Below are 21,166 nucleotides of genomic sequence, written 5' to 3' on the forward strand. Positions count from 1 at the left end.
ATATATATATATATATATATATATATATATATATATATATATATATATATATATCAAAAGCGTGAATGCAGATGAGACAAGTCAGTCGAGTGGACATAAACCGAAAAGGAAACAGTATTAGACAGGAGACACGCCGAGATTTAAAACAAATGCACGCAACATGCCAGCACACTTAAAAAATCCTTGACGCAGATATCTCAGACAACAGGTCTCTGAAGAATTCCACTTCTGCTAAACAAACTATAAAAGTAATTCAGCTGAGTGAATAAACCACGGAGGACTTATCACGACTAAGTAAGACTCAAGGGCCAGCCTGCTGGATGAGTACATGAAGAAAATTCTCTAATTATATTCGTTATTCACCTGACAAGAGTGAGTCTGTCATATTCGGAAGTTTATGGAAAAATGCAAAAGTATCGCCTTATAACGTAAGTTTCCTATAGTCCACTACTCTACTTGGACTGGTTCGGATCTTAAGTATGTTCGGATTCATGTATCTTTGTAAAGCTGTATTTTCCACGCTCGTTGCTCTCAAGACCAAATACAGAAACAGGCTGAATGTTGAAAAGGTACTCTTCGGCATTCAGCCATGCTTTCAAGATTTAGTAGCTAAGAGGCAGTGTCAAGTATCTCACTAATTCATTCCATCTGGGAGGGAATTTTACTTATAGATGCAAGGGGGCCGTGGAGAGGACCACCTCAACTCAAGGAGAGAGAGAGAGAGAGAGAGAGAGAGAGAGAGAGAGAGAGAGAGAGAGAGAGAGGAGAGAGACAGAGAGAGAGACGGAGGGAAGACGAGAGAGAGAGAGAGAGAGAGCTTGAAGTAGAATAATTTCTTGTGAACAAATCATGTGAAAAATAGATTCTTCTGAAAACTTTATACCAATGATAAACAAAACTAAGAGCATCATCAACTTTTAATCATTCAAAAAACTGATTAACTGATCGAAATAAAATAGCTATAGTCGGTTTCATCTCGTGATTGGCTGAAAATCCACGTGTCCGATATGGCACGGGGTATTGTGATGAATATTAAACCTTTCTTCAGTAACATGATTGAATGCTTATATACTATATAAGAACCGGCATATCATATGTAAGTCATAAACATGCTGATTTGTATCGATAGTTACTTATACGAGCACAAGAAATATAAAGTTGTATCAAACAGTCTATTCCTATCAAACAATGAACACTGGACTTTCAATAATTATACTTTACCTCACTCGTATAGCCCAGGCTATACAGACCTCTTCCTACAACTGTTCAGATCAGACTCCCCCCTATCATTCAAACTTTATTCTATGCATAATGTTATTGCACGAATATAAAATAACTTCATTATGATACCAAAGATGTATCCACGTACATGAATGAACTGGAAGAATAATCTTCACCGATGTTGACAGCCACAACAAGAGCCATTAGCAGTCGATAGATATACTATTGATTCTTCATATATTTTATTTTACTAGCCTTCTTTTAAGCACACTTTCATTTCATATCAATCAGAATTACTTTCTTATTGTTAACTTTCATTTACTCATTCAAAAGTTCGTTTAGATGTCATTAAAAAAACTAACTTTTGCTCGGCAAGTCGTTTGGTGAAATTCTCCTGAAACTGCCCAATCACTGAAGTATTATAATGAATCGTATGCTCAAAAAAATATTATATAATTATGAAAAGCATTCTGCAAAGAAAACCGCAATGCCATTGCTACGCTTCAACAGAAATTTCCCGCCTCCCAGTCAGTGTTGCCGTCGTAGTCCTTCCTACCCAGCCCAGGCAGCCTCGTAGACAACAATATTTCATGCTGTTTTGAATATTAGCCTACTCACTCGCTTGGCCAGATGTGCCTTTTTATCTAAATATAATGAAATGTAAACGAAAGCCCCATTATTCGCTTGTGTTTGATCTACTTAGACAATTATGATACAAGTTCTTTTTTCGTGTCCTTGAATTGCTACATTATCGATATAAATCGGCTTGTTTATCACGTATATTAGAAGGTGTGAGGGTTCTTTGTATATATTAGTATTCATGTTACTTACTATAGAAATAACTTGCACCTTTGTCACAGGAAGACTACAATATCGGAAACATTGATTTCTGATATTAACGAGCCACGATGCGTATTGCCTCATCTACCTGAAACCTTGGTTGGTGAGTGGACAGGTGGAATGAAATTAACTGTAGTTCCCTATGATCAATGTAGTTATTGCTGTTATGGAGATGTCTTACATGACTTTGAAGCTGAGAGTCTCAATAAGGCGGGTAATATAATCTGTTAGGCTTCTTCGAAACATGGGCGGAGAATCAAAGTAGAAAACAAAGGTGCTACGAAATATTATCAACGGATTCATGCCCCCGACATGAAAAGGTAGAGAAGTGTGCAATTATGATTACCATTAGAAGGTACATATAACAGAGAAGCTGTGGGTCCCGCAGAAGAGGTTGAAGACCGAGAGAGAGAGAGAGAGAGAGAGAGAGAGAGAAGGAGAGAGAAGAGAGAGACGAGAGGAGGGGAAGGAGAGAGAGAGAGAGATTGAGGTGGAGCGATCAGATTTTAGACGAGAGATTGGAGGAGAAGAGAGAGAGAGAGAGAGAGAATTCTTATGGAAACCATATAGAGATACAGTGAAGCCTATAGTGGTGCAAAGTTGGCCATATAGAAATGGATGGATGAGGGGTCAGATAATTGCCGACTCGAAGACGCAAACAGGAGGTATGGTTACTGACCGTCGGGCTGTAAAAATAAATTGAAGTTGTGAAGAGAAACCTTTGTGATTGGAAAACAACAAACCTTTAATTCCTTTATTGAAGCCACATTAGCGATACGAGAGAGAAGGAATGAGTTTGAGAAAGTCAGAGTGAAGTAAGTAAGGCTGTCTTTGTTTCCTGCTCTGAATCTCCAGTCACATTTTAAAGAAACGTAACAGAGTCTATTACCCGTCATATTGATCCTCTCAGCTTTGAAATCGTGTGAGACATCTCCACAACAGTAATAACTAAATTGAACCTAGGGAACTACAGTCAATTTCATTCCATGTATGTATATATATATATATATAATATATATATATATTATATAATATATATATATATATATATATGCACACACATATAATACGTGTGTGTGTCTGTGTGTGTTTAAAATCTTGATATCTAATAAACCCTTTCTCTCCATTTTTTCTAAAAATGACGGCAAAAACTGTCACATTTGATATTTATATACAAGCCCAACTGACTTATTTGTATGAGGAACGCAATGCTTAGACATTTCTATGAAACCGATTGAATATGACGTAGATTTTCATCAATGATTTTAGACATGGAAAAAATTCCATCAGATTTTCATCCTCTTCGCTTCACAGACAGAAATAACCGCGAAACCTGAGGGGAAACATCCCAAGTAGGAGTCCTTATCTGTGGATGACGAGAGCCTGGTGATCCCTAATGTAATAAGAAATTGGTGAGATATTTAGTTCTGAAGAATTCTTATTCAAATTCAGGGCGATTTCCAACTGCATTTGCTGGAAGCTATGCAAAAATGTATGCAAAATCTTTCTCTGGTCCCTTGATTCATTCTGACTCCAAATTTCAAGCGTCATTTTAAGAAATCACAAATTTCCGTCTAATTAATTAAGCAATGCGCACGAATCTTTTCGACGGCGGAGCGAAAAAAGAAGGCGGAGTTTTATTGAGGGAGGGAAATGAAATGGTGTTCAGCGTAATTAGTGATTTTTCCCTTCTTGGAAAGGGCGCTCGTATCGTCATGACGCAGCTCTTGGCCAAATTAGGAGCTGGAGAAGTATCTGGACTCTTTGGATGGCTAATCAGGATAAGGTAATGCATTTAGCACTGAGAGGATGATGAGACGCTCCACGCAGATGGATGGGTCACCGCTCAATTAAGAAACTATGATTAAGCTGCTGAAAGCAAGTAGCAGTAGCAAGAAATCCTACTCATATTGTTTCACATTGCACTCGTAAGATCTATTTCTTTGGAGAGATTAAAATAGGAGATCTTTATCTTTTTACAGTATATACTTGCTAAAAATTATTTTTGGAAATGGACATTAGTTCTAAAAATCTCTTGTGACATTAAAAAAAAAAACATTCTTATTTCATGCAAACTTACGTCTCCACCCAGAAATACTGACACGATGAAATAAAAAATTTCTTAATTCCATATCTTCCTGGGCTGCGTGAGAACATCCAGTCAATCCATAATCCCGCCTCCTCTCTAAAACCTTGTACTACATTTTCCCCCGAATCCTCTCGATATTAAAAAAGAAAAAAAAAAATTGGTTGCATATTTGGTTTAGACGTTGGGGTCTGTAACGTTACTCTAGCAATAATGACGTCGGAGGTAAGGAAGCTTTGAATCTTAGTTGCTCTGTTGCTATCTTGATAAACAATGAGGAATTCACCAGACAAATGCTCCTGGTTGTCATGAATATGGGACTAGAATTAATTATCTTGCCTTAATCTCTAAAACTTCAAATGATGTATAACTTCACATGATCCTGGTATCACTCTCATATTTGCACCCTACGTCTTTCCTTCTCCTGATCACAGTCTTCCAAAGAGCACAAACTACAGTACTGTGAGAGCCTCAGGAAGACTGATTCAAGATTATATCACCTCGACTTTTCACGTGGTGTTTATTGCTCTAAGGCTTATCAGTCTGTCCTTATTCCGCCTTGGTGGTGAGGTTAAGATTCCGATTAAAACTTCATTTTTTCTGTGATGCAGTTTGGCCGTTTTTATTTCTGCCCATCCATGATCCAAATAAGGATTCCCACACATCAGACGTTCCAGTTTATTCTTATGCTGCAACAAGGGCGTCATTGTGCCCTTCAAGACACTGACCCCCCCCCCCCCCCTAACCTTTGATATAGCAACAATAATAATAATAATAACAACAAAGCAAAATTCTCTCTCTCTCTCTCTCTCTCTCTCTCTACATACATGCACACACACACACACACACACATATATATACATATAATGTGGGTGGATGTGGCACACCTGTTTGCTACTTTTATTAACTCAATACATCTCTTATATGGCTTCAAAATGCGTACAAATTTCCAAAACATTCTCAGGCGCACCTTACAGTATACAGCCTTACTCCTGGTGATAGGACTTGCTTCGCTCGCCACCCCACCTATACTATACATTTTAAACATTTGCCAAATATAACCTTCCCCCAACACACACACAGAAAATTCTGAAATGACGCCACCGGCTGCACGTTCATGTCTCTTCTAAATTTTGTAGGAAATAAGGAACGTACATACCGTACAAAGAGGAAATCTATTGTACTGATCTTGTCCTACCGAACAAGCTAAGCGCTCAGCAGCGTAAATCCAACTGCTGTAATCTCGTTTTGTACCGACAGATCTGAAACTCCGGTTCCTGCTGAGAAAAGACACTCTTTCTCTCTCATTTCTCAGTTGATTCTCTCAAACTCCAAACGCACCAGATTCTCTTACTCGTCTCTCTCGCATCCTTGGAGTTCTTCATGTTTCTTTTTTCTTTAATTCTTGTAACTTGAGATCACTATTAATCTTGTGAAAGTGTACCGGTAGAGAACAAGCAAGGTATAAGAGACTGGCTCAAGTCCACAGACTACGACCATGTTGCGAGTTCCTTCAAATTAAAGTAGCAGAGGAAACAATGATGCAGCACTCTAAGTGTTGCAGAATAGGTAAATTCCACTCTCTTCTTTCGCGTCAACTGCTAGGCTTCCCATCTTGAAATTCCTCAGAGATCTTCCCTATATTAATGATGCATGGATGGCCAGGTTCTTTGGAGCATTTGGCAGTTCCACTTTGGCCGAGTGCATTTCGCGCTCGCCTACCAATCTGGTGGTCCGAATTTATTTCTGGTGATAGAAATTAATTTCTCGATAAAATGTGGTTCGGATCCCACAATAAGCTGTAGGTCCCGTTGCTAGGTAACCAATTGGTTCCTAGTCACGTAAAATATCTAATCCTTCGGGCCAGCTGTTAATCAGCTCAGTGGTCTGGTAAAAATAAGATATACTTGAAGCATTTGGCAAAGTCTGCTAAAAGTTTCTGTTAACCAGACTGCGTGATATATCTTTGCTTCTGATCTTATTTCTACTTAGTTATATCATGTTTATAAGGTTGAATGTTTAACATTAGTTCCTTGCTAGATCTTCAGGAGCTCTTCTATTTTCTTATACGTTCTTCTCTTTACCAGTGACCTTCCTCAGACTACATCCTGTCTTGTTGAAAGTAACCTTAATTTGCTCTTCACATATATTACTATGATCTTGTCTCAACGGACATCCTTTAGCTGACCAAAGTTCACTTAGTATGAAAATACAATTTCAGTCTATTTCTCTATTTGTTGCCGTATTTATATTTTTTGTTATGGGCATTCACATCACTTCAAACATATCTTGAAGAATTTCATAGCTCGAACTGCAAAATATGCTTCTGAAAAACTACCAATTTTATTTGGATGCCGTCGGGTTTATCCTTCTTCAGCGTGAAAACTAATCTCATTCGTCTTGCATTTAATACATTTTTATCTATTTATTAAATTAATTTCTTTTTTTAATAAGTTGGATCTCTTCTTCATGTATTACCCTTTACTTCCTTTACCTTTTCGTAATGAGCACCATATTCGTTGGAAGCTGGAATTTCAAGTCAAATGTGTGGGCTCGTTACATTTGAATAGGGTCCATAAATAATAATAACAATAATAATAATAATAATAATAATAATAGCAGAACAACTCCAGCATTGTCTCGCAAATCACCATGCACCCAAATGGATGACCACAGGAAGAACATCCTTAGTACAAAAAGACAAAAGTAAGGGAAATATAGCCAGTAACTACAGGCCTATCACCTGCCTACCAATAATGTGGATGTTACTAGCAGGTGTCATCAGTGAAAGGCTATACAACTACCTAGAGGAGACAAACACCATCCCCCACCAACAGAAAGGCTGCAGAAGGAAGTGTAGGGCACAAAAGACCAGCTCCTGATAGAAAAAATGGTAATGAAGAACAGTAGGAGAAGTAAAACCAACCTAAGCATGGCATGGATAGACTATAAGAAAGCCTTCGACATGATACCACACACATGGCTAATAGAATGCCTGAAAACACCATCAGCTTCCTCAAAAATACAATGCCCAACTGGAATACAATACTTACAAGCTCTGGAATAAGACTAGCAGAGGTTAATATCAGGAGAGGGATCTTCCAGGGCAACTCACTGTCCCCACTACTCTTCTTAGTAGCCATGATTCCCATGACAAAAGTACTACAGATGATGGATGCCGGGTACCAGCTCAAGAAAAGAGGCAACAAAATCAACCATCTGATGTTCATGGACGACATCAAACTGTATGGTAAAAGCATCAAGGAAATAGATACCCTAATCCAGACTGTAAGGATTGTATCTGGGGACATCAGGATGGAGTTTGGAATAGAAAAATGCGCCTTAGTCAACATACAAAAAGGCAAAGTAACGAGAGCTGAAGGGATAAAACTACCAGATGGGAGCAACATTAAACACATAGATGAGACTGGATACAAATACCTGGGAATAATGGAAGGAGGTGATATAAAACACCAAGAGATGAAGGACACGATCAGGAAAGAATATATGCAGAGACTCAAGGCGATACTCAAGTCAAAACTCAACGCCGGAAATATGATAAAAGCCATAAACACATGGGCAGTGCCAGTAATCAGATACAGCGCAGGAATAGTGGAATGGACGAAGGCAGAACTCCGCAGCATAGATCAGAAAACCAGGAAACATATGACAATACACAAAGCACTACACCCAAGAGCAAATATGGACAGACTATACATAACACGAAAGGAAGGAGGGAGAGGACTACTAAGTATAGAGGACTGCGTCAACATTGAGAACAGACCACTGGGGCAATATCTGAAAACCAGTGAAGACGAGTGGCTAAAGATTGCATGGGAAGAAGGACTAATAAAAGTAGACGAAGACTCAGAAATATACAGAGACAGGAGAATGACAAACAGAACAGAGGACTGGCACAACAAACCAATGCACGGACAATACATGAGACAGACTAAAGAACTAGCCAGCGATGACACATGGCAATGGCTACAGAGGGGAGAGCTAAAGAAGGAAACTGAAGGAATGATAACAGCGGCACAAGATCAGGCCCTAAGAACCAGATATGTTCAAAGAACGATAGACGGAAATAACATCTCTCCCATATGTAGGAAGTGCAATTCGAAAAATGAAACCATAACCCACATAGCAAGTGAATGCCCGGCACTTGCACAGAACCAGTACAAAAAGAGGCATGATTCAGTGGCAAAAGCCCTCCACTGGACCCTGTGCAAGAAGCATCAGCTACCTTGTAGTAATATGTGGAACGAGCACCAACCTGAGGGAGTGATAGAAAACGATCAGGCAAAGATCCTCTGGGACTATGGTATCAGAACAGATAGGGTGATACGTGCAAATAGACCAGACGTGACGTTGATTGACAAAGTCAAGAAGAAAGTATCACTCATTGATGTCGCAATACCATGGGACACCAGAGTCGAAGAGAAAGAAAGGGAAAAAATGGATAAGTATCAAGATCTGAAAATAGAAATAAGAAGGATATGGGATATGCCAGTGGAAATTGTACCCATAATCATAGGAGCACTAGGCCCGATCCCAAGATCCCTGAAAAGGAATCTAGAAAAACTAGAGGCTAAAGTAGCTCCAGGACTCATGCAGAAGAGTGTGATTCTAGAAACGGCGCACATAGTAAGAAAAGTGATGGACTCCTAAGGAGGCAGGATGCAACCCGGAACCCCACACTATAAAATACCACCCAGTCGAATTGGAGGACTGTGATAGACAAAAAATAATAATAATCATAATAATAATAATAATAATAATAATAATAATAATATCTCTTTCATGTCTGCATATTTAGGACCGATCAAAATTAATTTAGGTGAAGATCTTTTTCTTGTCTCCAGATGCTTGCTCTTAGCGCCTTTTCTGTTGATACTACAGGTGCTCTGCTGGTAGTTCCTCTTCTTAAGTAACCTCATAGCACCCGACAAACAGGCCGTTCCCATAATCCCTTTGTGGAGGTCAATCACCCTTTCCAGCCACTTCTAACCTTTGGGAGTTTTACAGTTTCGATTTTCTATTCTTCTCTTTTCGGTCTTTTGAGACTGGATTAAACCTCGCTCATTCGGCTTCTTTCTTTCGACTTTCTCTTTTCGACTTCACTAGATAAGGACTTCCGTGTACCGTCCCATCAGCCGAGGCATTAAAATAACTACCGAACCTTCACAAAGAAATACCCGACATTAAAAACGTCATTACCAAAGACACCATACTCGCCTGAATCGTTTGTTTGGAGTCAGTATTTGGCAAAAGTGTGCGTCTTTTGCGGGATATTCGCGTGCGTGTGTTGCCGGGGCAAGATAAACAATTGTCTTAACTAATGAATCTGATAAAGCACTGAACACAGTGGTTCTTAACTTGGGGGCGCGCCCCCCTAGGGGAGCATCAGCAATTTCCAGGGGAGGCGCGAGCCCTAGGGAAAAATAGGTAAAAAAAATTATCTAATTATATTTGTTATTCTCTTAACGAGTGAGGAACTCATATTCAGAAGTTTAGAAAAAATGCAAAAGTATCGCCTCATAACGTGACTTTCCTCGAGTCTACTACTCTAGTTGGGCTCGTTGCGCGTACAATGTTTTGTAATTATTGACCTCCCTCTCTATCCCTTGAAACCCCTTTCTTTTCTCTCTTTTTTTTCCCCAAGTCCGGGAGGGAATTTTACTAACATATGCAAGGGGGGCGTGGAAGGACAGACTCTTAGAAGGGGCGTGGTCATATAAAGGTTGAGAACCACTGGCTTAACAGGAATCCAGTTCACATACCGAGCTGACTGATGAGGGTGGAGAGGAGGTCATCCAGATGCCAGTCGTCCCATTCACGGACGCTCTCCGCCACGATGCTCAGCTTCCTCCTGTAGATAAGAAGATCGAAATGAGAGATGTGAATTTCACGAGGAGAGATGAGATGGTTTTCCCCAAAAGCATTCCTTCTGCTGTTTCAACCTGTTCAGTGATTCATTGATTGATTGGTTGATGTAAAAATGTATCATGGCGTCACAACAACTTTGGTCATCGACGCCGGAAATATACCGTTATGTAATTTTAAAAATTCAATAAATACTAAATATGTCAAAAATATAAAAAAATTTTCATCTTATTTACGATCAATTTACAAGTATGACATCATTTACACTTCACTATAAAAAGTTATAACTTGTAGGAAGCCTGCTTCCTCCACAAATGAGATGTGAATTTCACGAGGAGAGATGATTTTCCCCGAAGCATTACTCCTGCTGTTTCAACCTGTTCAATGAAATGGAATATATAAACGATTCCCTTAACAGCCATGATTAAATGACAAACATTATGAATAACTTAAGGAAAGATATTTGAGGAAACTAGTTTGCGGAAATAAGAATTCTTCAAAAAACAAAAAACCATCTAATTACATGTTATGAAAAAGCTCTGGGAACAATTTAATTTCCTGGTATAAATTGCCTAAAGGCTCAAAGATCCAGCGCATCTGTAAACCTGAAAAATTAGATTACAATTCAGTTTTAGAATGAGAAAATATATTTCTTTTTTTTTGGGGTGGGGGGGTGGGGGGCGGGGAATAATGTAGTTACTGTCATTCTTATCACGTGCAGTCACTGTGAAATTTTTGTTTGAGGCATTTTCTGTTCAGTGGCTCCTTTCTCATTGTTCTAATGGCTAGGGTAATGATCGGCCTCCAGGAACCTTTTGTGAAGGCACTCAAAGGTAATGGACGCAGGTCTCACAATGGGAACATTATTGGGAATCATTTTACCCTTTTGGATCTCTTCTGCAACGTACGGGGAAAGCGCAAGACATTGGCATTTCCATATTTAAATGAGGCCTGTTCTTGAGTCTTACATTTGGTAGGAAAATGAAAGAGGTTAATATGAATCAACATGATATTTTTCAGGAAAAGAAAGTGTTATCTGTTCATCAAAGGACGCATTTCTAGTATTATACCCTAGCGTTCACCTGAGAAGAGCGGCTCGAATTTATTTTTAAGCAATAAACAGTGTATACACACACACACACACACACACACACACACACACACACACATATATATATATATATATATCTATATATATATATATACTTATATATTATATATATTATATTATATATATTATATAATCTAATAAAAGGAGCCCATAAAAACACAAAATGTAGAGAGAAAAGTACTATATTTCAGAGACTGCTGTCTCTCTCTTCAGGTATATGAATGAGAAAAGTTTACAGAAAAGGTGGTATTTATACCAAGAGATTCGTCCACAAGTAAGCCAATTAGGTCACCCCCGCTGATAATCTTCCTTTAATCTTCTTAAGCGTTGGTTGAATGAACACTGCGTCGACGATGTCCGATGTCCAATTCCCTTTTGAGATGTTCATTACCTGCTTCTCTTTTATTAAGGCTGATTCCATCATTTGACTCTTGTACCGGCAGTTGCTGCTATAAATTACACGTGACATATTCCAGTTTATTCTATGGTTATGCTCATTTATATGGTTGAAAATAGCTGAGTTCTGTTGTCCATACCTAACTGACCGTTTGTGTTGTATTAATCTCTGGGGAAGTGATTTACCTGTAAATCCGATGTAAGATTGGTCACAGTCCTGGCATGGGATCTCATATACCCCAGAGTCTTTGGGCGATGTCTTTTGTTGGACGTTAATCAGGGATTTGGCTAAGGTATTTGGGTAGGTAAATGCAAAAGGGTTGGATTTCCCAAGGGTGTGAGTTACTCTCTTAATCGTCTCCAGGTGGGGAATTTTTATTTTATTGTTGGGTGTGTCTCTGGTCTTGTCTTTAGGGGGTCGGTAGAAAATTACGTTTGCTTTTTGAATTGCTTTCTCAATTCAAAAATACCTTAGCCAAATCCCTGATTAACGTCCAACAAAAGACATCACCCAAAGACTCTGGGGTATATGAGATCCCATGCCAGGACTGTGACCAATCTTACATCGGATTTACAGGTAAATCACTTCCCCAGAGATTAATACAACACAAACGGTCAGTTAGGTATGGACAACAGAACTCAGCTATTTTCAACCATATAAATGAACATAACCATAGAATAAACTGGAATATGTCACGTGTAATTTATAGCAGCAACTGCCGGTACAAGAGTCAAATGATGGAATCGGCCTTAATAAAAGAGAAGCAGGTAATGAACATCTCAAAAGGGAATTGGACATCGGACATCGTCGACGCAGTGTTCATTCAACCAACGCTTAAGAAGATTAAAGGAAGATTATCAGCGGGGGTGACCTAAATTGGCTTACTTGTGGACGAATCTCTTGGTATAAATACCACCTTTTCTGTAAACTTTTCTCATTCATATACCTGAAGAGAGACAGCAGTCTCTGAAATATAGTACTTTTCTCTCTACATTTTGGTGTTTTTATGGGCTCCTTTTATTAGATGGAATTCTGTTGTTACAGAACACTTTTACCAGTCATATATATATATATATATATATTGGTTATTTTTACCAGAAACGTATGTAATCGTGATAACCACTATGGCCTCTAACATCTTGAATACTTTACCCATTTAGGGTACTCTAGTCACTACGAAGCATAAGATCCGAACAGAAGATAGGAAGACATTTTGACTTTAGTAGCGGGATTCGAACCCGCCTCCTTGGTATCAGAAAGAGGTCATGTTACCGACCGTACCCATAATGTGTAAAAACTTCTAGAAATGCTAGAGGGCATTGAGGTTATTGCACTTACACATACAAATATATATTTACAAACATACATACATGCATACATACATCCATACATACATCCATATATATATATATATATACTATATATTTATATATATATATATATATATATATATAGAAAAAGTTGAGGCTACTGATGAAACTTGGTTAGATGTTATATATGGAACAGAGAACACCGAAGGAGCGGGAAGTGCAGAGGAAAACACAGAGTGGTAGAATGTGGAAAGTTCACAAGCAGTGAATAAAAGACGAAAGTTCGCTGAAAGTAAATGTGGAAATTTCGAGGAACCAGGAAAGTGCGAGATGAGTCAAGCGGGAGGGAGAGGCACTGGAACGGAAGTGTCTTTATATCCAGGAAGAGAGGCTGATTATAGTAAAGAGATGAAAGGCGCAGTGTCTGTGCACCAAAGTTCCATCCATTGCTGATGAACTTCTTGCGTCTGTAAATGAAGCATCAAATGTTGGGGAACGTTTCTGCTTGATTAGTCCATCCTTGATTCAGCAGCTCAAGACTGAATTTGGAAGTGACTATATCTTGTCTCTTCCCTGGAGCCATTTCCTATGAATGAAAAGTGGCTATCGTTAAATGTATATGGAATTTTCAACACTGAGCCTTTTCCCTCACAATCGGTTAGCTTCAAATGGAACAAGACAATGCTCAGTAATTCATTCATATTTTAACTTTTAAAATATGGATGAACCTTTTTGGAAAAACTCTCTGAGCATCAGCCCCTACATACGGAACACGGAATGTCCACCAGCAACACATCGAATTCTAACAACACTGTCAGTCACCTCTTATCTTGAGCCCATCCCTTGCTCGCTTGATGTCAGCGCTATTCCTTTCCAGTAACTCTTCTCGTCTATTGTGCACTTTCTGTTCCTTCCTCTCCTTCCCTTCCCACCTTATGCACTCCCCATGTCAACCTACCATTTCATTGCTAAACCAATTGAAAAGATTTTATGTGGCAATTGCTATGCAAACAACATTTCATCTCAGGAATTTCGATCTTTCTCTCTTCTACATTCAATATCCACACTTCACTTCCATCCTGTAGGGTTGGATCAACCAACATTCATTACACTGCCAAACTTGGCTTCAATACATAATCCAACTCTCCTCCAAAACTTTGGCACACACACCGCTACTATCATTTTTCTAATCTAAACCTACAATTAACGTTTGCATTAAATTCCGAAAATCGGGAATAATCAAAAGCTTCAGGTCTTCCTCTGCTCATATCCACAATCACTGCTCCTTTTTACCGGTTGACATTCCTAACATTTCGCATATGTATATATATACACACAAACACACACACATACATATATATATATATATATATATATATATATATATATATATATATATATATATATATAAAACACTTCTGTTCCACGCTGATTTTTTTTTACCAGCAACTTTGCGCCTACATATAATATATTTAAGCCTTGCAGATATACCACTGCACGTACATCCATACAAAACCAAATCACCCCCGAATCTATATATTCTAATGAACTCTTGGCCTTTGTCATAATCTTTAATCACTCTCAATAAATTACTTTCAATATTTTACACCACCAATACCATCAAAATTACAACTATACCAATTCCGCTGTAAGCTTCTCTGGGTTCATGTACACAAAAAGTAGCTGATATCAAACTCGTCTCATATCAGTGTCTTAATAAGCACTTGACCCAAATGTCCTGTTCCGAATTTCAGTCACCAATAAAATTCCCCAGTCAACTGTATCATCTAGCTTACTCTCTCGCTCACAATTCTACGACCATAAGATACCAAGTCTTATTATATATATATATATATATATATATATATATATATATACATATATATATATATATATACATATATATATATATATATGCTTAAAAAATCACAGTAGATGCACGTGACTTCATAAATAAGCGAATACCACGGGAAATTGATAGTCAGGAATCCACGCGCTTTCGTCTTTATTCAGACATCGTCAAGTAGCTCCTTGACGATGTCTGAATAAAGACGAAAGCGCTTGGATTCCTGACTATCAATTTCCCGTGGTATTCGCTTATATATATATATATATATATATATATATATATATATATATATATACAACAGGAAGAGAGAAAAGCGAGAGTTAACTAGAAATTGCCCAAAATTAAGAGATATCTTCTGAAGCATGAAACTCCTCATATTCATTCTTGAATTATCTTTGAGATTGACTTCTGGGTAATATCGAACAAACATTCCAGACCATAACGTTAGAAAAATTTTATTATAACTTGAGTGCACAATTCTCAACACTGGCCAAGTTGATTCTCTCAAAAATGAAAAAGAATGTTGTCTGCTGAAATGCAATTAGTGGCAGCTCACACCTTGGGCGATGATTCGGTGGTTGGTGTCCCAGGATATCTGTAGATGTGGGACTAAGCATCATCATCCTCCGAAATGACATCACTGCAATGGAACTCGGATACAAGGTCTTGTGGTTCATGCTGGAACTGAATATCTTAGCAGGATATAAATTGCAGACATTTGTAATCAAGAGAATTGTAAGATTTACAGTTCATATTACAATTGTATAAAGAGTGGCGTTGTGAATACAATACAAAAAATTGAACAAATGTTGTCCATTGCAATAATGAATGCAATTTAGTTTGAAAGTACAGAAGAGTTGTAATTTTTCTGTATTAATAAAAGAATGATTTTCCACAAATGCTCAAGTTATGATACAAAATAAATTAATTCGCGACAGCCGTTCCGTTGTGCAGGTATTGCAAGTAAATTTTTAGCGTGATTCAAAACAATTATGAAAACATAAATTGTTTATTTGGACAGTACGCTAAGCCCTTTAAAATGTTTGCAGTCATCAGAAATTAATTAAAATGCAAATGGGAGACATTAGTCAGTCACTACCCAGTTCATAAAATTACGAATTCAATTTTCAAAATATCTTTCTCTCAAAGCATTTTTTTTTTACTTTCATGTGCCAGCACGGCAGGTGAAGTTTCTCTAGACCTGACAACGCTGAGGATCAAACGCTAGCCTTCAGAGTGTGATGGTGTAGTTTCACGAAGAATAAACTCTCTCTTCTCTAGACCTGACAACGCTGGGGATCAAACGCTAGCCTTCAGAGTGCGATGGAGTAGCTTCACGAAGAATGAACTCTCTTCTCTAGACCTGACAACGCTGGGGATCAAACGCTAGCCTTCAGAGTGCGATGGAGTAGTTTCACGAAGAATGAACTCTCTCTTCTCTAGACCTGACAACGCTGGGGATCAAACGCTAGCCTTCAGAGTGCGATGGAGTAGTTTCACGAAGAATGAACTCTCTCTTCTCTAGACCTGACAACGCTGGGGATCAAACGCTAGCCTTCAGACTGCGATGGAGTAGTCTTACAAAGAATGAACTCTCTCTTCTTAATAACACCCATTCCGAGTTGTGTTCAAGATTCTAAAATAACCTAATGGGGAAAAATTGCATTTCTCATGTGGTTACTCTCCTTTTCATAATTCCTAATAACGACCGGCTGTCTGTTTGACATTTCCCGTTGCTTTGAGCTCATCCCCGCCCTTTCTTCAATGCTTTTATCTTGCAACCTAGAAAATGCAATGTGTTTATAACTTCGTTCGTCGTTCGAAAGCTTTGAAGCAAACAGATTAGGCGACAGGGTGTATTCTTGGTAAATAGCCGATAAAAAAATTAACTTTCTTGCTTGCACATAAAAGTGAAATAATACATCAAAATCGTCGGGTTTGAAATAAAATCATCTTTCTGATAATTGTTCTATAAAGCATTTTGTCAAAAATCTTTTGTTTTTTGAAGTTTCACATTTTCTAATGGGCGAAATTTATTTCTTTGCATGTTATGCACCCCTGTTTTCGCCACAGTTTTTTTTTTATTCACTTCCTTAATGGACACTTGACATCTTCATAGCCAATATGCCAAAGATGTTTTAAATTTTCATTAATTTAGCTTTAAAAACATATGGAATTTGTTTTACGGTTAGAAAAAAAATGACAAGGAGTTTCGCTCCAATTTGAGCATACACCTACGAATACACATACACACGCACACGCACACACACATACACATATATAATATATATATAATATACACACACACACACACACACATATATATATATATATATCTATATATATATATATATATATATATATATAGATATATATATAATAAGAGCCCATATAAACACCAAAATATAGAGAGAAAAATACTATATTTCAGAGACTGCTGTCTCCCTCTTCAGGTATATGAATGAGAAAAGTTTACAGAAAAGGTGGTATTTATACCAAGAGATCCATCCACAAGTAAGCCAATTTAGGTCACCCCCGCTGATAATCTTCCTTTAATCTTCTTAAGCGCTGGTTGAATGAAAATCTTGTCGATCACATCTGAATCCCTTGCTCCATTTGAGATGTTCATTGCCTGCCTTTCTTTTATTAAGGCCGATTCCATCATTTGACTCTTGTACCGGCAGTTGCTGCTATAAACTATACGTGAAAAATTTTAGTTTATTCTATGGTTGAAAATAGCTGAGTTCTGTTGTCCATACCTAACTGACCGTTTGTGTTGTATTAGTTTCGGGGGAAGTGATTTTCCTGTAAATCCGATGTAAGAATGGTCACAGTCCTGGCATGGGATTTCGTAAACCCCTGTGTCCTTGGGGGATGTCTTTTGTTGGACGTTAATCAGGGATTTGGCTAAGGTGTTTGGGTAAGTAAATGTAAAAGGGTTAGATTTTCCGAGGGTCTGAGTCCCCGTCTTAATCCTGTCCAGGTGAGGAATTTTTATTTTATTGTTGGGTGTATCTCTGGTCTTGTCTTTAGGTGGTCAGTAGAAAATTACGTTTGCTTTGTGAATCACTTTCTCAATTATATGGTCAGGATACTTTAAAGACGAAAGTTGCTTACGAATTAGTTCAAATTCTTTTTCCAGGAAATCTGGGGAACAAATTCGTAAGGCTCTTAAGACAGGTACGCAGACGCAATGTCGACAGACTAAATGTTGACAACCAAAATATCGACGGTCATAATGTAGACAGTTTTTTTATCAATTGACTAAATGTCGGTAGACAAAATGTCTATGGTCGTTACTTTTTACATGTCAAAGTACCAAATACTTTAAGTTGCAAAGAAATAAAAATTATGTAAATACATTTGCTGTAGGTTTTGCACAATTTCCTATTTTGCATAACAGGCTCTACAAACGTCAAATCAGCCAGAATAGGAAACACTTGGTCCTAATGTAAAATGAGCACGCCATTCTGTGACTAGCAACGAAAATGTAACAGTTACGACGAGAAGTGGAAAATTTTCATAGTACTAAAGACGTCTGAATATTTATTCTACCTCAAGGAATCTTCAGCTTCTTGAAGAAAAAGGAAGATGGGTTTGGGATGTCACCCTCGATTGTGCTCTAATAGGAAAACATCATTACACAGTACACGCCATAATGCATGAAAAAAGAAGCCTATTTCTCTTATGTATCGTGTCACAACTCACAAAATTGTGAATACATATGACATAATATTCAGCAGGCATAAAAGTCATCACCTGCACCCAGTTTCAGTATAGCTAGACTTCGAACGTTCACCATCAACTGCGTGAAAAAGTGTTTCCCAGATGTTGAAGTCTTTAGATGTTTGTATTTTTTTTTTTTAATAAGTCTTTGGAGGTTTTTTTTTGTTCAGCAACGGGACCAACGGCTTTACGTGACTTCCGAACCACGTCGAGAGTGAACTTCTATCACCAGAAGTACACAGCTCTCACTCCTCAATGGAATGGCCGAGAATCGAACCCGCGATCACCAAGGTGAGAAGCAAACACCAAACCAACCACGCCACTGAGGCCACTGGTATAAGGATTGGGTCTGCAGAGTTGGTACTCAAAACGCCGAAAATCCAGACGACGTATATGATTGTTTCGACACTTTGGCATCATCTCTTGACGAAGAAACGGATGATATTTTGGATAGACTTCTACCATACTTTCATCGAAAACTCCGTCCACAACAAGCAATTACGGAGATGTTATTAGTGCAAGTGTCCCACGGAAACGATGTTGGGAGAAAGAACATTAAATATACTGAAGTCAACACCAAGGGTAAAAAGCACCGTTGGAGGCTGTATATAACACTGAAAAAGTACTGGAATTTTTGCGTGCAATATCTCCCAATTGACAGCGTTGCATGGTTAAGTCCAGTATGGGATCTTTCAAACATTTTTAGAATTCTTACCATGATGCTTCAACTAAATATTCATATTGTACTTCACTCATTTTGTAATGTTTTGTTCCACTTTTGCTTTTCTTTGCAGCTTAAGGTACTTGGTCCAATTGATATTTATAAGCAATGTCGACATTAAGACCGTCGACATCTTGACTCACTACCATATAGACATCTACGCATAAAAGAAAATTACTTTCCAGATGCTTATTCAAACAAATTTCACTTTCTTGCGAGGAAATTCGGTTTTCCGGGAAGGACAGTTACGTACGGTCCCTCAGTCGTAGCGGAGGGTGATTCATTTTGCTTCGTTGCTCATGCAAAGAAGCTGGAACTTTTATCTGGAGGTGGGGAAGGGGAAGGGGAAGGGGAAGCTGAACAGGCTTTGTATGGGAACTGTTATTGTACATTGCTCTTGACAAATAAATGACAGACGCTGCTGCCGTTTTACCAGTGCTCTGCAGGTAAAATAAAGACCCTCAGTGGCGTTGTCGGTTTGGTCTTGGACTACCACCTCAGTGGCCGCTAGTTAGATTCTCGGGCATTCAATTGAGGCGTCAGAGATGTGTATTTGTAGTGATAGAAGTTCCCTCTCGACGTGGTTCGGAAGTCACGTAAAGCCGTTGGTCCCGTTGCTGAATAACCACTGGCTCAATACAACGTAAAAACACCATACAAACAAACAAACAATACATGTAAAGTGATGATTAATTGAGCGAACAATTTCTTCTAGATACTAGTTGGCCCAGAACTAGTCATATGGATTAGACAACGCGATTAGTTATATTAACGCAAAACGTTATTTCTTATTAAGCTGTATACGGCAATGTCCTGACATGAAATAATTCAAGCTTGTGCTGCAAATCTTCTCTCTCTCTCTCTCTCTCTCTCTCTCCTTGTAGATTTGAACGCCAAACCATTATCCCATCCCCATCGAACACCGGGGATGTGGCAAGAGGCGAGTGAGATATGAGCCCACCTCACCGAACTGCACGATTCACCAAGGAAATCTTTCTTCTCTCCTTCTTGGTAATTTGATCAGTTTATCTCTTCTCAAATCTGATGCAGTTTCGGAACACACTTGCATTCCAGGTGAGAAACATAAATTGTGGCAAACAAACGAATAACAATTCTTTCAAATGCAATAGTATAATACATGGAAATGTTAAAAATAATCAGGCTTAAAGAGCAGCAGAGGAACAGCTGAATTGAAAATACTTTATACAAAATTTGTGTCTCCAATCTATAATTATTAAGAGAGTAGCTGTATGTACTTTTATTTATTTATTTATTTATTTATTTATTTATTTATTTATTTATTTATTTTTATTATTATTATTATTTTTATTATTTTTATTATTTTTATTATTATTATTATTATTATTATTATTTTGCTATGCATGAGGATTACACTTCATTTATGAAGAGCTCTATAGAATTCTAGGAAAAGCGGCTTTCCATTCGTGGAGACAGAGTTTACATTTAGTTCGACGAGGTCGCAATTGGCGTCCAAGCTGCGCTATCAAAATGCAAACGTAATAATGCAGCTGCTTCTCAAACGTTATTTACAAGGATGGCATGATGTGATGGATTTTTGCTTGTGCTAGAGGTTTATGAACATGTTTGATCAGGGCATTTCAACAGTTTAAAACCATCCTATGCGAGTAACTACGGTGTTATACTGAAGTACTTTACACTTGTAAAGGAACTGTCTGAATCCTTTTTCTTGTGGATAGTGTTTCATATGACAGTTACGGATATTGTTGCGCTTGCCGTGTGATAAGATTGTAATCAGTAAGTATTTTCGAAAAATTTGAATATACCAAGAAAAACATTTCTCCTTACGTAGTGGCTGAAGGTGCGTGAGACTTCTGCATTTATTCGGACTCTTCTTGACTTACGAGGAAACGTTCAGAGTTGATAGGGCCATAAATAGAGAGGATGAGGAAGTGAAGACTCGAAATATTTGCAGCGGAAGTTGTGCAGGGAATTCTATCGGCTCATTTGTAATTCCTCTTTAACCACAAAACTGTTTTA

At 38.1% G+C, this 21,166-nt stretch overlaps 1 protein-coding gene across 7 annotated transcripts in view; it reads right to left on the bottom strand.

The window, feature by feature from the left end:
- The window catches only part of LOC135217350 (head-specific guanylate cyclase-like), a 999,777-nt gene that overhangs the window by 97,086 nt on the left and 881,525 nt on the right, over nt 1-21,166 (bottom strand). For all 7 annotated transcript variants that reach the window (XM_064253180.1, XM_064253181.1, XM_064253184.1 and 4 more), the window contains one exon: nt 9,931-10,019. In XM_064253180.1, the coding sequence (XP_064109250.1) occupies nt 9,931-10,019 (89 nt within the window). The remainder of the gene's footprint in view (nt 1-9,930; nt 10,020-21,166) is intronic.

Source organism: Macrobrachium nipponense, chromosome 7, assembly GCF_015104395.2.
Source record: "Macrobrachium nipponense isolate FS-2020 chromosome 7, ASM1510439v2, whole genome shotgun sequence".
Classification (NCBI taxonomy): Eukaryota; Metazoa; Arthropoda; class Malacostraca; order Decapoda; family Palaemonidae; genus Macrobrachium; species Macrobrachium nipponense.